At 38.1% G+C, this 15,870-nt stretch overlaps 3 protein-coding genes across 3 annotated transcripts; 2 read left to right on the forward strand and 1 right to left on the reverse strand.

Annotated features, from left to right (window-relative positions):
- Positions 1 to 1,059: 1,059 nt before the first annotated feature.
- Positions 1,060 to 5,311, forward strand: LOC101291817 (nucleobase-ascorbate transporter 6-like). Its single transcript, XM_004297612.1, has 14 exons — positions 1,060 to 1,403; positions 1,688 to 1,785; positions 1,889 to 2,065; positions 2,150 to 2,250; positions 2,522 to 2,597; positions 2,707 to 2,766; positions 2,911 to 3,095; positions 3,374 to 3,470; positions 3,595 to 3,681; positions 3,987 to 4,045; positions 4,154 to 4,245; positions 4,342 to 4,419; positions 4,507 to 4,667; positions 4,755 to 5,311. The coding sequence occupies exons 1-14, from the start codon at positions 1,292 to 1,294 to the stop codon at positions 4,971 to 4,973; spliced, it is 1,602 nt and encodes a 533-aa protein (XP_004297660.1). The 5' UTR covers positions 1,060 to 1,291; the 3' UTR covers positions 4,974 to 5,311.
- A 4,581-nt stretch (positions 5,312 to 9,892) lies between these two features.
- Positions 9,893 to 11,067, forward strand: LOC101292113. Its single transcript, XM_004297613.1, has 3 exons — positions 9,893 to 10,336; positions 10,431 to 10,576; positions 10,700 to 11,067. The coding sequence occupies exons 1-3, from the start codon at positions 10,024 to 10,026 to the stop codon at positions 10,814 to 10,816; spliced, it is 576 nt and encodes a 191-aa protein (XP_004297661.1). The 5' UTR covers positions 9,893 to 10,023; the 3' UTR covers positions 10,817 to 11,067.
- LOC101292404 lies at positions 11,003 to 13,387 on the reverse strand. The gene is made up of 3 exons (XM_004297614.1): positions 12,987 to 13,387; positions 12,784 to 12,882; positions 11,003 to 11,381 (listed from the first exon to the last, which is right to left on the reverse strand). The coding sequence occupies exons 1-3, from the start codon at positions 13,203 to 13,205 to the stop codon at positions 11,187 to 11,189; spliced, it is 513 nt and encodes a 170-aa protein (XP_004297662.1). The 5' UTR covers positions 13,206 to 13,387; the 3' UTR covers positions 11,003 to 11,186.
- Positions 13,388 to 15,870: the final 2,483 nt, after the last annotated feature.

Below are 15,870 nucleotides of genomic sequence, written 5' to 3' on the forward strand. Positions count from 1 at the left end.
TTAAAACTTGGCCATTGTTCTAGCTTACCCCTCACCCCTCTGACCCACTAGGGTCCCAAAGATCATATAAAGGAGAAACAACATATTCAAACTGTAAAAATTCATAACCGAAAGAGAACATGAATTGTTGAAAAACTCGAAACATCACAAATTTTCGGACACTAAAAAGTAAAATACCATGAAAGTATTTTAACTTCTGTCTGCATTGACTATTGAGTAGCTTGCAATTCCGGTAAATTACAGTACACGGTGAAAAAGCTATGGCGTTAAAGCTTTGCTTAGGACCAGTCAACTGCAGTACACAGACAGCTCAGTAGTCAGTACCTAGTGTCAATGTGTCATGCAAAACCGTGAAGGCAAAAGGACTTGAACGTTTTGACAATAGTCGAAAAGAAAGAGACTGGTCAAATATAACCAGTCTTTCATAGGAGCTCTCATCTCTGCAACAAGGTATGGAAATTTTGAATGAAAATGAGCAATTCAACTCTGTAGTTTCCTCTCTGCATAAAAGTTTAGATCTTTCACTGTTTTACATCCTGAAAGTATCTAAAGCTCAAAGCTTTTTCTTTTGTTCACAATAAATAAGACTCTACTAGTCTACTTGGTAGTAAAATTTGGTAAAGGTGATAGCTTTAGAGAAAACTTCTTCCTTACGCGATTGAGGAGTGAAGACCCACATTGCTGAGTTTGAAATATGCATTAGAAAATGATAAAGACATAGATATGGAGGAGGAGGAGGAGGAGATTCCTCTTTGGGAGTCAGAGTAGGGTTCTCTGGTTTCTTTTTTATAGCTTTAAGAAGGGAAGGCTCTCAATTCTCTCCTCCTTTTGCTTTTCTTCACATCTTCACACTCGCTTTATGTTTCTTGGGTTCCAAGTGGGATTTGGGTTGTAAATCTATTACCTTGTTGGCATTCACATTTTCATTTACAAGGCACACACACCCTTCAGTGGTTTTTCATTCTTCCTGTGTTTAGCTTGAGCCAACTTTCAGTGGTTTTTCCCAAGTTTTGGGCTTTCCTTTGGAATTTGCTACTTTGGTTCATCAAAAGTAAGAAGTTTGTTTGGTTTTGCCTAGCCTTATAATCTTGGAACTCCCTTTCTGTGTTTCTGTTTTAGTAGGATTTGCCATGTAGTTGGGGATTTGAGTCTGGTTTTCAGTAGCATCTTTTTTCTTCTTTTAGGTTCTTTTGGGTGTTTTGATCATGAAATTGGCTTATTATGCTGAGTTAATAATAATTAAGCGAACTGTGGATGTGTGATAGAGAGCAGGAGAAAACAAGAGAGGAACATGGCTGGAGGTGGACATGCACCACCGCCGAAACAGGAGGAACTACAGCCTCATCCAGTAAAAGATCAGCTACCAAACATTTCCTACTGCATTACCAGTCCTCCTCCTTGGCGTGAGTGCATAATTCTCTTTGCTCTTTGTTGACATTTTATCTGTCATGAAGATTCATAGTGCAATTTGCAGTCTTTTTGTTTTAACTTCATTCTTTGTTATTTTCTGTTTTGTTGATACTCTATATGTTGTGCACAAGTGATTTCAGTCCTAAAAATCTATTAGTTAATCAGTTACTCCTTAGGTTTTATGAAACTGGTTAGTTTGGGATATATATTTCCTGGAACCAGTTTTGTTCTCAATGTGATTGGTTGTCTGTAACTGTGAGATTATTGCTTTATGCAGCTGAGGCTATTCTACTTGGTTTCCAACATTACTTGGTGATGCTCGGCACAACAGTTCTCATTCCCACCTATCTCGTTCCTCAGATGGGAGGAGGAAACGTAAGGCTTTCTGAGAATTGTAGCAGTTGATGATTCTCTAGGATATGCTAATATAAGTACATGACTCTTTCCTATCTGATTATGTTGAGCACTATCTTCTTAGGAGGAGAAAGCAAAAATGATCCAGACTATACTGTTTGTTGCTGGAATCAACACATTGCAGCAGACATTTTTTGGGACTCGTTTACCTGCAGTTATTGGAGCATCTTATACCTATGTCCCAACAACCATTTCGATTATTTTGGCTGGTCGATATAGTGATGTTGTGAACCCCCAGGAGGTAGTGTCAATGGAATCGCATCATGTATTCTTCAATGACTATCACTTTATGTCAGCAGTTGACATGTTCTACTATGGTATGCAGAAATTCGAGAAGATAATGCGTGGAACCCAGGGTGCACTTATTGTTGCCTCTATACTGCAGATTGTTGTTGGCTTCAGTGGCCTCTGGCGTAATGTGGCAAGGTTGGTTAAGGAATCTGCCATATGATTGAAGTTCTCAGAATTCTTTTCAGTTGTTTTGTGGTCTTTTAGCTTGTTTATGCTTTTCTTCCATCTGTCCTCATATATATGCTTTAGTGAGAACTTCCTTGAAGTTGTGCTTGGTCATTGTCCCTGTAGTATAACAAATTCATGCTGAAATTTCATTTTGACTTGGAACTTCACTCATTTTTCTTGATTATTACTCTTAATTCTGTGTTGTTGATCAATTTTATTTATCATTATACTTGTGCAGGTTCCTAAGTCCACTTTCTGCTGTTCCTTTGGTTGCTTTGTCAGGCTTTGGGCTATATGAGCTTGGATTTCCTGTGGTATGTGTCTACATGTCCCTTTAGGAATGAAAGTTTCTCTTCTTTCCCTCACCCTTCTCTAGTTCTGTTTTTGTGGACCATGGCACTAACTTTGGATTTGGGTGTCTAGTTTTCAAAATGTGTGGAGATTGGCTTACCACAACTCATCCTTCTACTGATATTTTCACAGGTAGTCTCCAATCATTTGATACTTTGTTCCTTCTTTCTAGATAGGGCACTCATAAGTCATAACAGTTCAAAATAATATTATGAGATTGATCACCCCTACTTCAATATTTCTTCGGAAGCTTATTAATCTAATAAATTTCTCCAGTACATACCTCATCTGATGCACAGTGAGACGCATGTCTTCGATCGCTTTGCTGTTTTATTTTCGGTGGCAATTGTGTGGATTTATGCTCATCTGCTCACTGTGGGTGGGGCTTATAAGCACACACCAGAAGCAACTCAGTTAAGCTGTCGAACTGATCGTGCTGGCATCATACATGCTGCTCCATGGTAACTCTTTTATGCCACTACCTTCTGATATGCACTATCAACACCATTTGAAGTCCCTTTTGTATTCCAGTTTAGTAAAGAAATGTATTCATGAAGTGGTGTTAATAATGCATACTGCATAGCGGTCTCAGTTTGTTTTCTTTTCAACAAAGTATGCAGGACAGATAAGTGAGTCAGTTTGGTCTATAGTGTATCTAATTGCTTCAGACTGGACAAGAGTTCATATGCCTTCCAATAGGAAGTTCAACTTTGATGATGATTCTTTGATTTGTGCACAGGATAAGAGTTCCATATCCTTTTCAATGGGGAGCTCCGACTTTTGATGCTGGAGAAGCTTTTGCAATGATGACTGCTTCATTTGTTGCTCTTGTTGAGGTTTGCATCCTTCTATTCCTGTTCTTATGAACTCTTATCAAATATTATTAATCCATGACATTTTCAATTAATCATAGTAAAATCATCAATTTGATCTTGTAACACAAGTTTTATGATTGAACAGTCCACCGGTGTCTTTATTGCTGTGTCGAGGTATGCAAGTGCAACTCCGCTCCCACCTGCTATATTAAGTCGCGGTATTGGTTGGCAGGTAACTACAGCTACTAGTTTTTTTTACTGCATTCCCGTATGGACCTATAATCTACAGTCCTGCACAGACAAAAGGGAAGGAAAATAAGGATAACTAGACTCTCTGAGCTAAGAATTTATGCTGAACAAAATAGTTGAGATGGTACAAATACATGTGTGATGTGTTTCGCCTCTGGTGTTTCTGTCATTCGTTAATGCAATAGTGGTATAACTTCTTAGATTAATTTCCCAGTTGGTTCCATATAGTTGTATATATATCTTGCTTTCCATTTTATTTTCTTAACATGTTCTTTTTTCTGATTGTAGGGTGTGGGCATTCTTTTCTCTGGTATATTTGGCACTGGGAATGGATCATCAGTATCTGTGTAAGATTCTTTTGCAGCTTCACAAATTTAGTAATAACATTTCAAGTTATCATAGCTACCTATTTCCCTCGATTGGTATGAACACCTTTCTTTGATTATTTTTTCCAGTGAAAATGCTGGTTTGTTAGCTTTGACACGGGTTGGCAGCCGAAGAGTTGTCCAAATTTCAGCCAGCTTCATGATCTTCTTTTCCATACTTGGTAAGTTATACATATATAGTTTCATATGAATTCCCTCTTTCTTTCTCCTTATGCGTGTGTTAAACAAATCATAAACAAATCATGGGTTTTTTTAAGGAAAATTTGGAGCTGTCTTTGCCTCGATACCAGCACCCATTGTTGCAGCAATGTATTGCTTCTTCTTCGCTTATGTTGGTATGTCCTGTCAACTTATGTATACTGATGTGCTAATAAACCTCAGAGGGAAGTCGATTGATACATTTACATTGTGCATGAGTGCAGGTTCAGCAGGTCTTAGCTTGCTTCAGTTTTGCAATCTAAACAGTTTCAGGACAAAGTTTATCATAGGCTTCTCAATTTTCATGGGCCTTTCAGTACCACAGTATTTCAATGAATATACACTTGTTAAAGGCTATGGTCCGGTGCACACAGGAGCAAGATGGGTATGATTCCTTTCCTATTCTCCATTCTAAAATTCTTAAAACCTCATCCAAGCGATTATTACTTCAAGTTGCCTGTGTTTTTTGCAGTTCAATGACATGATCAATGTACCTTTTTCTTCGGAGCCATTTGTTGCTGGTTTATTGGCATTTGTCTTGGACACAACACTGCATCGAAAGGACAATGCGACCAGGAAAGACAGAGGCATGCCTTGGTGGGATAGATTCCGATCATACAAGACAGATACAAGAAGTGAGGAATTCTATTCCTTGCCTTTCAACCTCAACAAGTTCTTCCCTTCAGTGTGATTTTCACACTGGGGGTGGTTGAGAGTAATCGAGTCAAGTGCTCCAGCAGTTTCACACTGTTTGTATCGCACTTCTTTTGTTAACTGGCATTGCCAATGAATCAAACCCTTTTGTTGAGTCTTCTGATTTAACCATACTTGGTAGTAAACTAGCCAGTACTGAACCAACTTGCAATGTTCACTATGCATTTTCATGAGAATGTATTGTATATGATGAAGACTGGTTTACAGTCGGAGAGATATTTCTATCTTATCGATATCAGACTTCCTTAGTGCATGTGTATAAATATCAATCAGAAATACAGAAACACAATATTACTAGAAGTTACGAAACTGTTGATACATGATGGTAAAAGCAAGCAAAATCGCACTGTGAAAAGAAAGATCCCGGATCCTAAACTATACCCTTCTGAATAAGCTCATCTAGGAACTGGTATGTTGCTGAGACAAGTTGGATTATAATGACAAGGGCATTACTGTCCCAGTTGAGAGACACTGCATGCCATACATTCCTCCTAGGACTTAAGCTGTGGCTTGACTCTTTTATCTAATTAGCATGAAAATTAAACCTTTATGTAACAGGAAAACTTATGGAAAACCAACTTGCCTAATATGGGCTTGCATCTGGAAGAGCTTCAGATATGAAGGGATCAAGTAAAATGCATATAATTCTGGGGAGGCCCAATTCTTCTTGTGATATAATGAAGTCTTACAAGAAAACAAGTTATAATGTGGAGTTGTGGACAATGCAACATGGCTTCTACCACCAGCAATAACAAACCTAACAGAACCTTTCAATCTAACAACAACTGTTAGAACTATGAAAAAGGACAAGGAGTCCTTGATTGGTTAGGCAGGAGCCAGCAAGGTACAGGGACACAACAGCATTTGCTGTATTGGCCATACCAACTTCTTATCTTCTCTAACCTCTTTGATTATTGAAGGCTCTAACTTTTAACAGCAACATTATTCCCCTTATTACTGAAGAAACAAAACGGTAAGAAGTAAAAAACAAAGGCGGCCAGCTAAGAAATGAGGCTTCCTCTCTATTATACTTGAGACATATATTAGGATTTAGAAATGAAGAAATATCACTAAGAATTATTAGGCATAAGAGATAAGGAAAAGTTCCTGTTTGGGCAAGGAATCAGCGGGTTATGTTCTTAATGTGTCTCCTAAAACCAAGGCAGCTCAATTTCCGATGTAATTTAACCAGGCACCATATGGGCAACAATATGACCACCAGAAAGGGTAGTGGTCATTTTCAAATTCCTTAAGGCCATGTTTATAACTTTAAATTGGTATCTTTGTGCCTAATCAATCTCAATAATGCAGCTCTCATAGTCCCATTTGTTCTATCTGGTATGCAGGTGAGTAAGCAAAGGAGGCACTTCAATCTTAAATCACAAAAGTTGGACAGAGTGCTATTCACTTTCTTCATGCATGAATATGCCTCTAAACATCATATCATACTCGCACAACAAAACTGTTTAGACTTAAGCTAGCTAACTGGTGGTTGAATTCTTAGAGAGAGTGACTTAAAACAGAAGAAGGGTGGCGAAATTTCTTACTTGTTTTTGCTACTCTATCATCAAATGCAGTTCAAATTTCTCGAGCTGATCAACGTTGTTGACTGATCATGATTTTAGAAAGTAGTCAAACTGAAAATAGAAGATATATGATAGTACTGTTAATCATATCCTGATCTGTTAGTAATATATCAAAAGAAAAGCTTAATCCTTTAAGCAAAGAGACTTCCCTTTTTCTTAAAATATTACCGAAGAGCTTATTAGTGCCTCATTAATCCATTTGTAAGAAACAAAATCAAATCCATTAGATGGCATATGCCAAGTTCAAATTTAAAACAAACCAGAAATTAAAAAGAGAAGTTCTTCTTCCACTAGCTGGAGTGCAGGAGATGCTGCACTATCTATATCTAAGTAAGGAGTAACAAGTAAGGACCCTCAGATTCTCTGCACTTGAGATCAGAGAATATAGGGTGATTGATTGTCATCATATCATGCTTTTATATAATGTGTTGTTGAAGAGTCCTAGGAAACCACTGACGAGAATACACCAAAGTAGTACAAAAGTAAGGCCGATCTGCTACGATTTTATCTAGATATTTTGGCACTTTCCTTTTAACAAATAGCTAGGATCATAGATTCAGAGTATGCCAATTTACTCTGATGATCAACAACGGCAATTTCATAGATCATCATTGTTTGGTTACTCATTTGATCTTATCGTTACAAATTTAAATTGTGTCGTTCATGAAAGAAATGACAATGTTATACAAGTAACTCTACAGAGTATTTTACAAGATGAGTGATGAGATGTATCTACTTGAAGGGTTTTATACGCTTTAGTGCCAGACCAAAAACCGTACTTGAAAATGCATTGGGTGCTAGTGCTTGATGTAACTCATGTTGGTTATGTCGGTTGATTATTTTGCAAAGTTATTAGTTTTCAGCTAGTTTTCAGCTCATTGAGTTCCTCTTCTTCTTTTTCATTTTTTTTTTTCTTTCTTTCATTATTGTTTCCCTTTTCTTTTCTATTTGTTTCTCTGTCTCTCATCTTAAAATGTTTTTCCTTCCCATTCTCTTCCCCAATCTCTTCTCCTTGTTTTCTTTAGTTACAAAGTCTTCTGTCACTGTCTCTATATAATTTCTTGTATAGAATATTCTTAAAATTCTTATAGACATCCTTTAATTTACTCCAATACCTTACCTTTATATCTATTTCAGGTTCTTTGTATATCTAATATTGTGGAATATATAGACAAAGTATGTTATCATCTATATATATATGAACATCAAGCTCAAAACAGAACAAATTATCATGCCAAGTTAATTTTGGCCATCCAGTCACAATCCATATGCACACTATTAGACATGCTTTTGGCATGGTCCAAGCAGTTAAGCTGCAGATCCTCACAGTCTGTATTTTCATAACCATAGACAAAATTCATAAGACCCTCTATAGGGAGAGGCATAGACAAAAGGACTTGAATCAACTAGATTTTCAATTAGAATTATGAATGTATAATTAAGATCCAAAGAACAGACATTCAAGACCTAATCTCAAATCTATGCCCCCACAAGCTGCAATCTATGAACACTATGGGTGGTTTGAATGCCATCCACATTCATATAATAAGAGGGTCCAAACCATTATTCAAATGAAAGGCTTAGAATTAAATAGAGATGAGTGTCACACCCATAACCATAATAAGTTAAGGCCATTTTGTTTATATAATCTATTATTGGGGGTACAATGCTACATTGTACTCCTCCTCAAGGTCATGTTTGAACAAGTAAGATTATTATGATATATAGTCCATTCCTCATTTAATATGTGAGCCAAGGATTTCAAAACACCTCACATGGCTAACATACACTGACATTTAACCAAGGGATGTTTACATATGATCAACCACATTCATATTTATATTGCAAGGGAAAATTTTAAACTCAGATATATGTAGCCTGCATCAGGCAGAAGGTAAGTTAAACCAGATTCACATTAGTCAAAGATGGTCAGAAACATTAGATTAACAGAGTAGCTTTGTCTCTATCAGCCAGGCATTTGCTGTTAATCCAATGTTATTATGTATTTAAGAAAGATTATAATGGAACTTTTTATGATCTTCATCCTTCTTTTGGTCAGTTTTTCTTTCCTACAAGTTGTGTTGTTACTTGATTCGGGGTTCGTCGACTATGTGATTAGAGTTGTTAATCTTGTGTCAGGAATTGTTTCTAAATGTTAGACATGGATCAATGATTCGATTGTGTCTAACATTTCAGTAGTTTTTGTTAACCTGATCTAAGTTTGTGAATTCACCCAGTTAACAGTTTGTAAAAAACAGTTAAAATATGAAACCACACAAAAGAAATATCAGCTTGATATAGTGTTTCATAACCTAATGTTACTTGTCAAGAAAAAAAAGGAATCCTGGTTTGAGATTCAATGATGGATGGGAAGAGCATGAAACAGTGTAATCATAATCGAACACCTTAGACCAAAACAATAATTCAACACCTAGAGCAAGATATCGCTTTGATTATACTCAAAATTTCATTGGATTTTGTAGCAGCTTGTTCGAAAAGCTGTGCATAGGGTTTAAAATTCCACACCAAGATACATATAGTGGGTATTTTTATAACTAACCTATAAAATGCTTCATGTAGACTACTCTTTAGAATCATTAGCCGAAATTATTCTCATTTATGAAATGTACTAAATAAATCATTAGTCAATACATTAACGTATCTTCATTTACGAAATTTCAATACTCTGAAATACTATACGACATCTTGAAAAAATAATTGAGAGAATTTACTGTAACAATCGCTTACGAAGGAGGAGGTAGGGTGTCGTTGTCGCTTGTCCACATTCCAAACAGAAGAATCAAACCATACGCACGCCCTCAACACTGCTGTTGCCGCTTTGGGTTAAAAGAAACACAGAGCTAATAATATATTTCCATTCATGCTAAGTCTTGGAATTAAACTAGTGATTAACGTTAAGACAAGACCTTCGGTTCTTCCTAAGCTCCCCCAAAAACCTTGACCCCGTCGACACCGCCAAACATGTCCTTCCAAACCACAACCGTCTCGCCGTCTCTCCACGTGGCACCTATCCCACCCTTCCCGGTGCCGGTGCTCCTCCATTGTCACTCTCACCCAAGTCCCACACTCTTTTCACTATTCTCAAATAAACGACACAATCATGCAGTTTTAGAATCATGCCGTTTTAATGTCAAAATTCGTGTTTAATTTGACGCACGTAGCATGAGTCACTTGGCACGTAAGGACGGACGGCCTGCCTGAGCTTCTCTCTACTCTCTCTTACTATTAGAACCCTCCCTCATGTTTTTCACTTCAGTATAAGTTTAGGTTTGGAGTTTGTGACCTTTGTGGGGTTTGGATAGATAGATATATGAGAGAGCTATATAGAAAGAGACTAGTTTCTCATTCCCACCTCCTTGTATCTTCTTCTTCTTCCTTATCTACCTCTCTTTCTTCATCTTCTTCGGTTTTCAGAGCTCCATGGGGAACTGTCAGGCCATTGATGCTGCGGCTCTGGTGATACAGCACCCGAGTGGGAAGATAGAGAGGCTGTACTGGCCTATTAGCGCCAGCGAGGTCATGAGGTTGAACCCTGGTCATTATGTTTCTTTGATTATCCCATTGCCGGCTTCGGAATCGGGTTCTGATCATCATCATCATAACCAAGAGGAGGAGATTCGGGAGCACAAGAGTAGTGGTGGTGGTGGTCCGGTGCGTTTCACAAGGGTGAAGCTTCTTCGGCCTAATGAGACTCTTGCTCTTGGCCATGCCTATCGCTTGGTCACTACACAAGGTATACATCAAGCTTGGGCTAGAAACTGGATATGTGTATGAGAGTGTTGTGTTTGAAGAGTTTTGTGTGTTGATGTTTGTTTTTGTGGTTGCAGAGGTTATGAAGGTGTTGAGGGCAAAGAAGTACGCGAAGACGAAGAAGCTGCAGGTGGAATCACTACTTGAGAGAACATCACAGACGGCAGTACCAGAGAAACAGAGTTCGAGTTGTGAGGCAGAGAACAAGGAAAATATCAACCATGTAAGTCTGCAAAGCGATTAGTACTTGTTTCATTTTGTTTTTCCTGGAACTCTCTTGTTTCGAGTAAGGTGTGATTGTTAGATTAGCTGCATTTCTAATCATGTAATCATGTCAAAATTTCAGGCCACAAATCATGAAAGGCGCCGACCGAGGACGGCATCAGGGAATGCTGCTGGTGCTGCAATGAGGTCGAAATCTTGGCGGCCTTCATTGCAGAGCATTTCTGAAGCTGGGAGCTGAAGATCAAAGTGATGCCGAACTAGAATATGGAAAATGCATAGTAGTTGATGATTAGAGTACTCCTGGAGTGTGGAATATTAGATTCACCCAAAGCTCATGGATTTGGGTACCAAAGCTCATGGATTTGGGTACCAAAGCTTTCTGATCCAATGTCAACCACAGACCATAAACCATTCAACCCATGTTCCAAAGTAATAAGAAAATCTGTATAGAGCAACACACAAATCACTGAATCTGACATTGTATTAGAAGTGAAGTTTTTGTGATAGACACGAGTGTTCTTCACCATTTCTTGTGAGTTTTATGTATGAACAGTAGAATACAACATTCCAAAGTGAAAATTCAGACACTGGATTCACAAAATGAAATATCACTTTGATGATTTCGTGTTCCAAGCATCCCAGTCTTGATCCAAATAGTTTTGAGCCCATAACAGTGATGCCCTTGCAGCCAAAGGTGCTCCAGGTAGTTCCTTCTCCTTGAGAGCAATCAGCATATCAGTGAAGGGATCCACTACCAATGTTCCAGGTCCTCCATACTCATTGAGCAAGAATTCACTAAATATCTGGTTAATACAAACTAGAATTATCAGGCAAAGTTGAACAATTCAAACAGTACTGCGAATCTAAACTTAACTTGGAGCCTTGGATCATCAGATATCTAGGTCTAGTGTGAGACTCAATCATGCACAGAAAGTTAGAACTATTTGATGAAGCTGTCATGGAGAACAGTACTGGCTGTGTAGTCGGGTCAGATATTTGTCTTGGGAATCAATTATTGTACTGTTCTTATGTCAAGCAAGACTCGGGGCCTCACCATAGAAAAGAAAGGACACAAATGTTTGCTGATTCACACAGAGAATAGGGATGGCTGGCACTGAAAAAGTTTCATTCTAAGAAGACCACAATTATTTGCTTCCCTTTTTCAGCTTTATAGAATCAATTTCAACCTTATTCACACAATTAAAACAAAACCATGTGAGAGAGAAGTCCTTCATCCCTTTCTTAGCAAGTTGGTGTTCTTGAATCCCCCAACTTGCGAGTGTTGAACGTGTGTGCACCAATTTCAAGTGTCATCAGTATTTACAACCCAGAACTCACCTAATCTTTGCAGTAACACTCTCTTATCACACCTAATCTTTACGAGCTTGGCTATGTTAAGCAAATCAGAACTCAAATTCAACACACAGGAACCGGAATCAGAATTTATGAATGAAGAATAATCAAAATATGCCAACTTGAAATGATACCATGAATCCTAGGACCACAAGTCACGTAGAGTAGTCAATTCTCAGTCACCACCAGAATAATGAATGGAAACTGTTGAGATATATATCCCACATCGGGAAAAATGGGACTTTGCCTGTGGTTTATAAGGGTTTGGGTCACTTCACCATTGCCAAATGGTTTTGGAGATTATTATGGTACCTCTTGAAGCAGAATTTAATTTGTTCCTATAACCATTGCCGTGAATTTCTGATATGGTAACTGTAATGCATCAGCCACACCATCTCCCCAACTTCTCATTAAACCCTAGCAAAGTCTAAGTCAGGGGTCGAGCATAGTATGATGGTGGCAAAGTGTGGTACTTCATGGGTTTCTCCTATAGAGTTTTAAGTGCAAAATGAACTCCAGGTTGGCAACCAAGGCCTATTAGGCTGTTACTAAAAGATCGATGGACCAGCTAGTGTTAAGTGATCACAACCTCACAGTTTTTTGCAACCCTCATAATTCTGATTCTCAGAATTACAAGAAAAACATAGATCAAGCTGGCACTATTTTGACCAATTGGTTACACTTCTCAACAATATATTACTTCGATTTTGATAAAGATGCTCATGTTTCGCGCCTAAACTCAATCATATCTGGGATGATAAACGAACAAAAGTGATCACTTCAAAAAACAACAGTTGCCTTCACCAAAGTTAACAACTTAAACTTGATCACAGGAAGGAAGAGAAACAATACCTCAGCGCATACGTCAACGACACTATTGAAGTCGTCCCCAAAAGTCGCCTTGTCCTTCAATAGCTTCCTGGAAAGCTCAGCTCTGAACTTGTGGGTCTCCTATAGTACGTACCAAATTCCACAACACACACATTAAACTTGCAGCACAAACAACACGCATTCAGACTCGAAACAAAATAAACAACATGAACATAATAGCTTACGCATTCTGCAAATTCCGGAACTGGGTCCGGGTACACGTATTGATTCTTAAGGGGTGTGGTGGCGGTGGCTCTTAGCGGCAATGTGGGGGTGGTTCTGAGTCTGGCATTATCACGAACAGGTGGTGGGCGTGGATGGATGAGAATGGTCAAGGTTGGAGTTGTGGTGGGAGTGAGTAATGGGCTCGAAATTAGAGGCCCACAGGAGCCGTGCAGTGCCATTGATGCGGTGGTTTAGGGTCAGAGAGAGAAGAGAGAGAGGTGAGGGTGTAGGTTAAGATAGCATGTCTTTAGTCAATAATGTGATCCCCTTGCCGAACGTCAGCAGCAAATGCCTACGTACGCAAGGTCATCGAGTACTGCAGCAAGCACGTCGAGGAGGAAAGCAAGAATGAAGAGGATCATCAGGATAAGGATTCTCTCAAAGAAGTGGGACGCTAACCACATAGATGTAGATGTGAATGGAATTTGGCTTTTCTACTTAAATTTATGTCGTTTAGATTTGTTTGGATAACTTCTAACTATTGGATTGAATACAATCTAAAACCATTATGTCATCCTTACTTCATCTAATGGTTACAAGACATTCAAGCAAATTCAAGCAATTTAAATCCAAGCAGAGAATCTAAAACAGTAACATCTGACATTAAGCAGCCAACTATCTCAACATTGAGGAGCTGCTGGATTTGACATTGCAGAGTGTAGCGGACATAATCAAGGGAAAGAAGCCCGAAGAGATACGCAAGACTTTCAACATCAAGAATGATCTTCCCCCTAGGTAGAAGAGGAGGTTTGTAGGGAAAACCAGTGTGCATTTGAGGGTTGAAGGCTTGAAGCTAGCGAGAAAGCTGTGATGATTAAACTAGAATTAAATTCAGTTTACTCCCCTAATCTTTGATGTCAAAATCAGTTCAGTCCTATAACTTTCTTTAAAATCAGTTCGTCCCTTTAACCTTTTTTAAATTCAGTTTACCTCCTAATTTTTTATGTCAAAATCAATTCAGTCCTGCAACTTTTTGTTAAAAATAGGTCCCCTTATCAGTTTGGTGACGTCATATTTTAAGAAAAATTCAAAAATTGGACAAAACTGATGTGTTTACAAAAGTTGAAGGGCGAACTGATTTTAAAAAAAGTAAATTGATGTGTTTATGAAAGTTGAAGGGGCGAACTGATTTAAAAAAAGGTTACATGACTGAACTGATTTTACCACCAAATATTAGGGAGGTAAACTGAAATTTTTTCATTAAATTACATGCAATTAGTACTCGTCTGTTCTGTTCTTTTATGTTCCTTAACTATATCCTAGGGCTACGTTATTAGTAGAAGTATTGAATTTCTTTCACGTATGTTTTGAAATATTTGAATATCCAGTTTGTTTTTAGATCTTAATCACCAATATATGTTGAAATTTTAGTTTGAAATCTTCCTTGTATGTCAAGTAAGCCAATCTCCCCCGCCACCGGATTAGATCATATATATGAGTTTATATGAACTAATGCATGAAGTACTATCTGTCAGATTTAACAAGATCAGAGATGGATAAGTATTTGAAAACGACCAATGAGTTCAACTACTTAGTAACACACACAAGTGACACAACCCATTGAACAAACACTACTGAGCCTCCATTTCTTGTGCTATTGTTTGTTGGGCTTTTGGACCAGAATTTAATTTGAAATACAAGAGAACGTTCTTCATAAGACATGTCTTTCCTGAGTTTCCTCTTTCATCCAGTTGCTGTAAATCAATATTCATAGGATTGTGAAGCCTGTTTTTGGCCTGTAGGAAGTGGTAATTAAAGTGAATAAACTTGTGAATGCAAATAGAAAATCCTAAAAATGGTTCTGTGCTTTTGCTTATGTCCTAAAGTTTCTAGTGTACTACTATCAAACAAGGGGATAGTCAATTGGAAAGGCAGTTAGCTACCAAAAGAATAGAGGGAAGTGTCTTTGTGCGCTAAACTTTTAATTAAGTTAATGGCATGGAAAAGTATGTCCGCTAATTAAACAGTCCTCAACAAACATAAACTTATGTTTGCTTAACATAATCTGCCTTAACAAATCAATATCCAGAAGGAGGATCGGAGTCCTTTTGCAGTTTTGCTCAATTAACTAAACATCTATGCCTAATAAAGGAACATAGTTTTGATTATTCCGAGCACTGATTCTACAAAGAAAGCGAAAACACTACGGATATCAGGTTTTGTTTTGGGTCATAAAAAACAGAGAGATCGTTATACTATGAAAATTAGAAATATCAAACAGCATGAACACAAGAGCTTACAGATTCTGCAAACTCCGGCCGGAGTACACTTACTGGTTTTTAAGGGGTGTGGTGGCGGTGGCTCTTAGCGGTTTATTTGTAGTGCATGCCATTGATTGATGCGGTGGTTCGGTTAGAGAGAGAGAGAAAGGCGAGAGGGTGTGGGTTAAGATAGCATGTTTTTAGTCAATAAGGACTTCTAGTTCTAGCATGTTTGTTATTTCCAAGTTCTAAACTAAATAGGATTTAGGGAGAATAACATACAAGGAACCAACCAAATTTCTAAACACAAAAAACCCTTTTCCATAATTTGTTATACAAATTAGGACACCAACCCAAGCCCAAAACCAAGTTGTAACAGGCTTGATCCGAATTTCACTAATAAATTACCATAATACCCTCTCGTCCTTATATCTCCTCTCTCTCCCCTCATCGTCTTTTTTTCCATATCTGCTCATCTATTCTCCAGATCTGCTCGTCTCTCTCTCTCTCTCTCTCTCTCTCTCTATACTCGACTCCAACTCTAGATCGGAGCTCCTAGGAGCAAAGCTTGAAGAACATACCACAATTGGCCAGAGACTTCGTCGGAGGCCGCGGTTTGATCTAGTAGCAGTTATGGTATGTA

This window comes from Fragaria vesca, linkage group LG4 (assembly GCF_000184155.1).
Source record: "Fragaria vesca subsp. vesca linkage group LG4, FraVesHawaii_1.0, whole genome shotgun sequence".
NCBI lineage: Eukaryota > Viridiplantae > Streptophyta > Magnoliopsida > Rosales > Rosaceae > Fragaria > Fragaria vesca.

What these genes read in the sequence shown, in the direction of transcription:
- LOC101291817 (XM_004297612.1), top strand. Translation starts at nt 1,292, where the DNA reads ATGGCTGGAGGTGGACATGCACCACCGCCGAAACAGGAGGAACTACAG. An exon ending in GTCGCGGTATTGGTTGGCAG is followed by an intron (nt 3,682 to 3,986) that starts GTAACTACAGCT and finishes TTCTGATTGTAG; the next exon opens with GGTGTGGGCATTCTTTTCTC. An exon ending in GATCTTCTTTTCCATACTTG is followed by an intron (nt 4,246 to 4,341) that starts GTAAGTTATACA and finishes GGTTTTTTTAAG; the next exon opens with GAAAATTTGGAGCTGTCTTT.
- LOC101292113 (XM_004297613.1), top strand. Translation starts at nt 10,024, where the DNA reads ATGGGGAACTGTCAGGCCATTGATGCTGCGGCTCTGGTGATACAGCAC. An exon ending in TCGCTTGGTCACTACACAAG is followed by an intron (nt 10,337 to 10,430) that starts GTATACATCAAG and finishes TTGTGGTTGCAG; the next exon opens with AGGTTATGAAGGTGTTGAGG. An exon ending in ACAAGGAAAATATCAACCAT is followed by an intron (nt 10,577 to 10,699) that starts GTAAGTCTGCAA and finishes TCAAAATTTCAG; the next exon opens with GCCACAAATCATGAAAGGCG.
- LOC101292404 (XM_004297614.1), bottom strand. Translation starts at nt 13,205, where the DNA reads ATGGCACTGCACGGCTCCTGTGGGCCTCTAATTTCGAGCCCATTACTC. An exon ending in TTCCGGAATTTGCAGAATGC is followed by an intron (nt 12,883 to 12,986) that starts GTAAGCTATTAT and finishes TACGTACTATAG; the next exon opens with GAGACCCACAAGTTCAGAGC. An exon ending in TCGTTGACGTATGCGCTGAG is followed by an intron (nt 11,382 to 12,783) that starts GTATTGTTTCTC and finishes TGTATTAACCAG; the next exon opens with ATATTTAGTGAATTCTTGCT.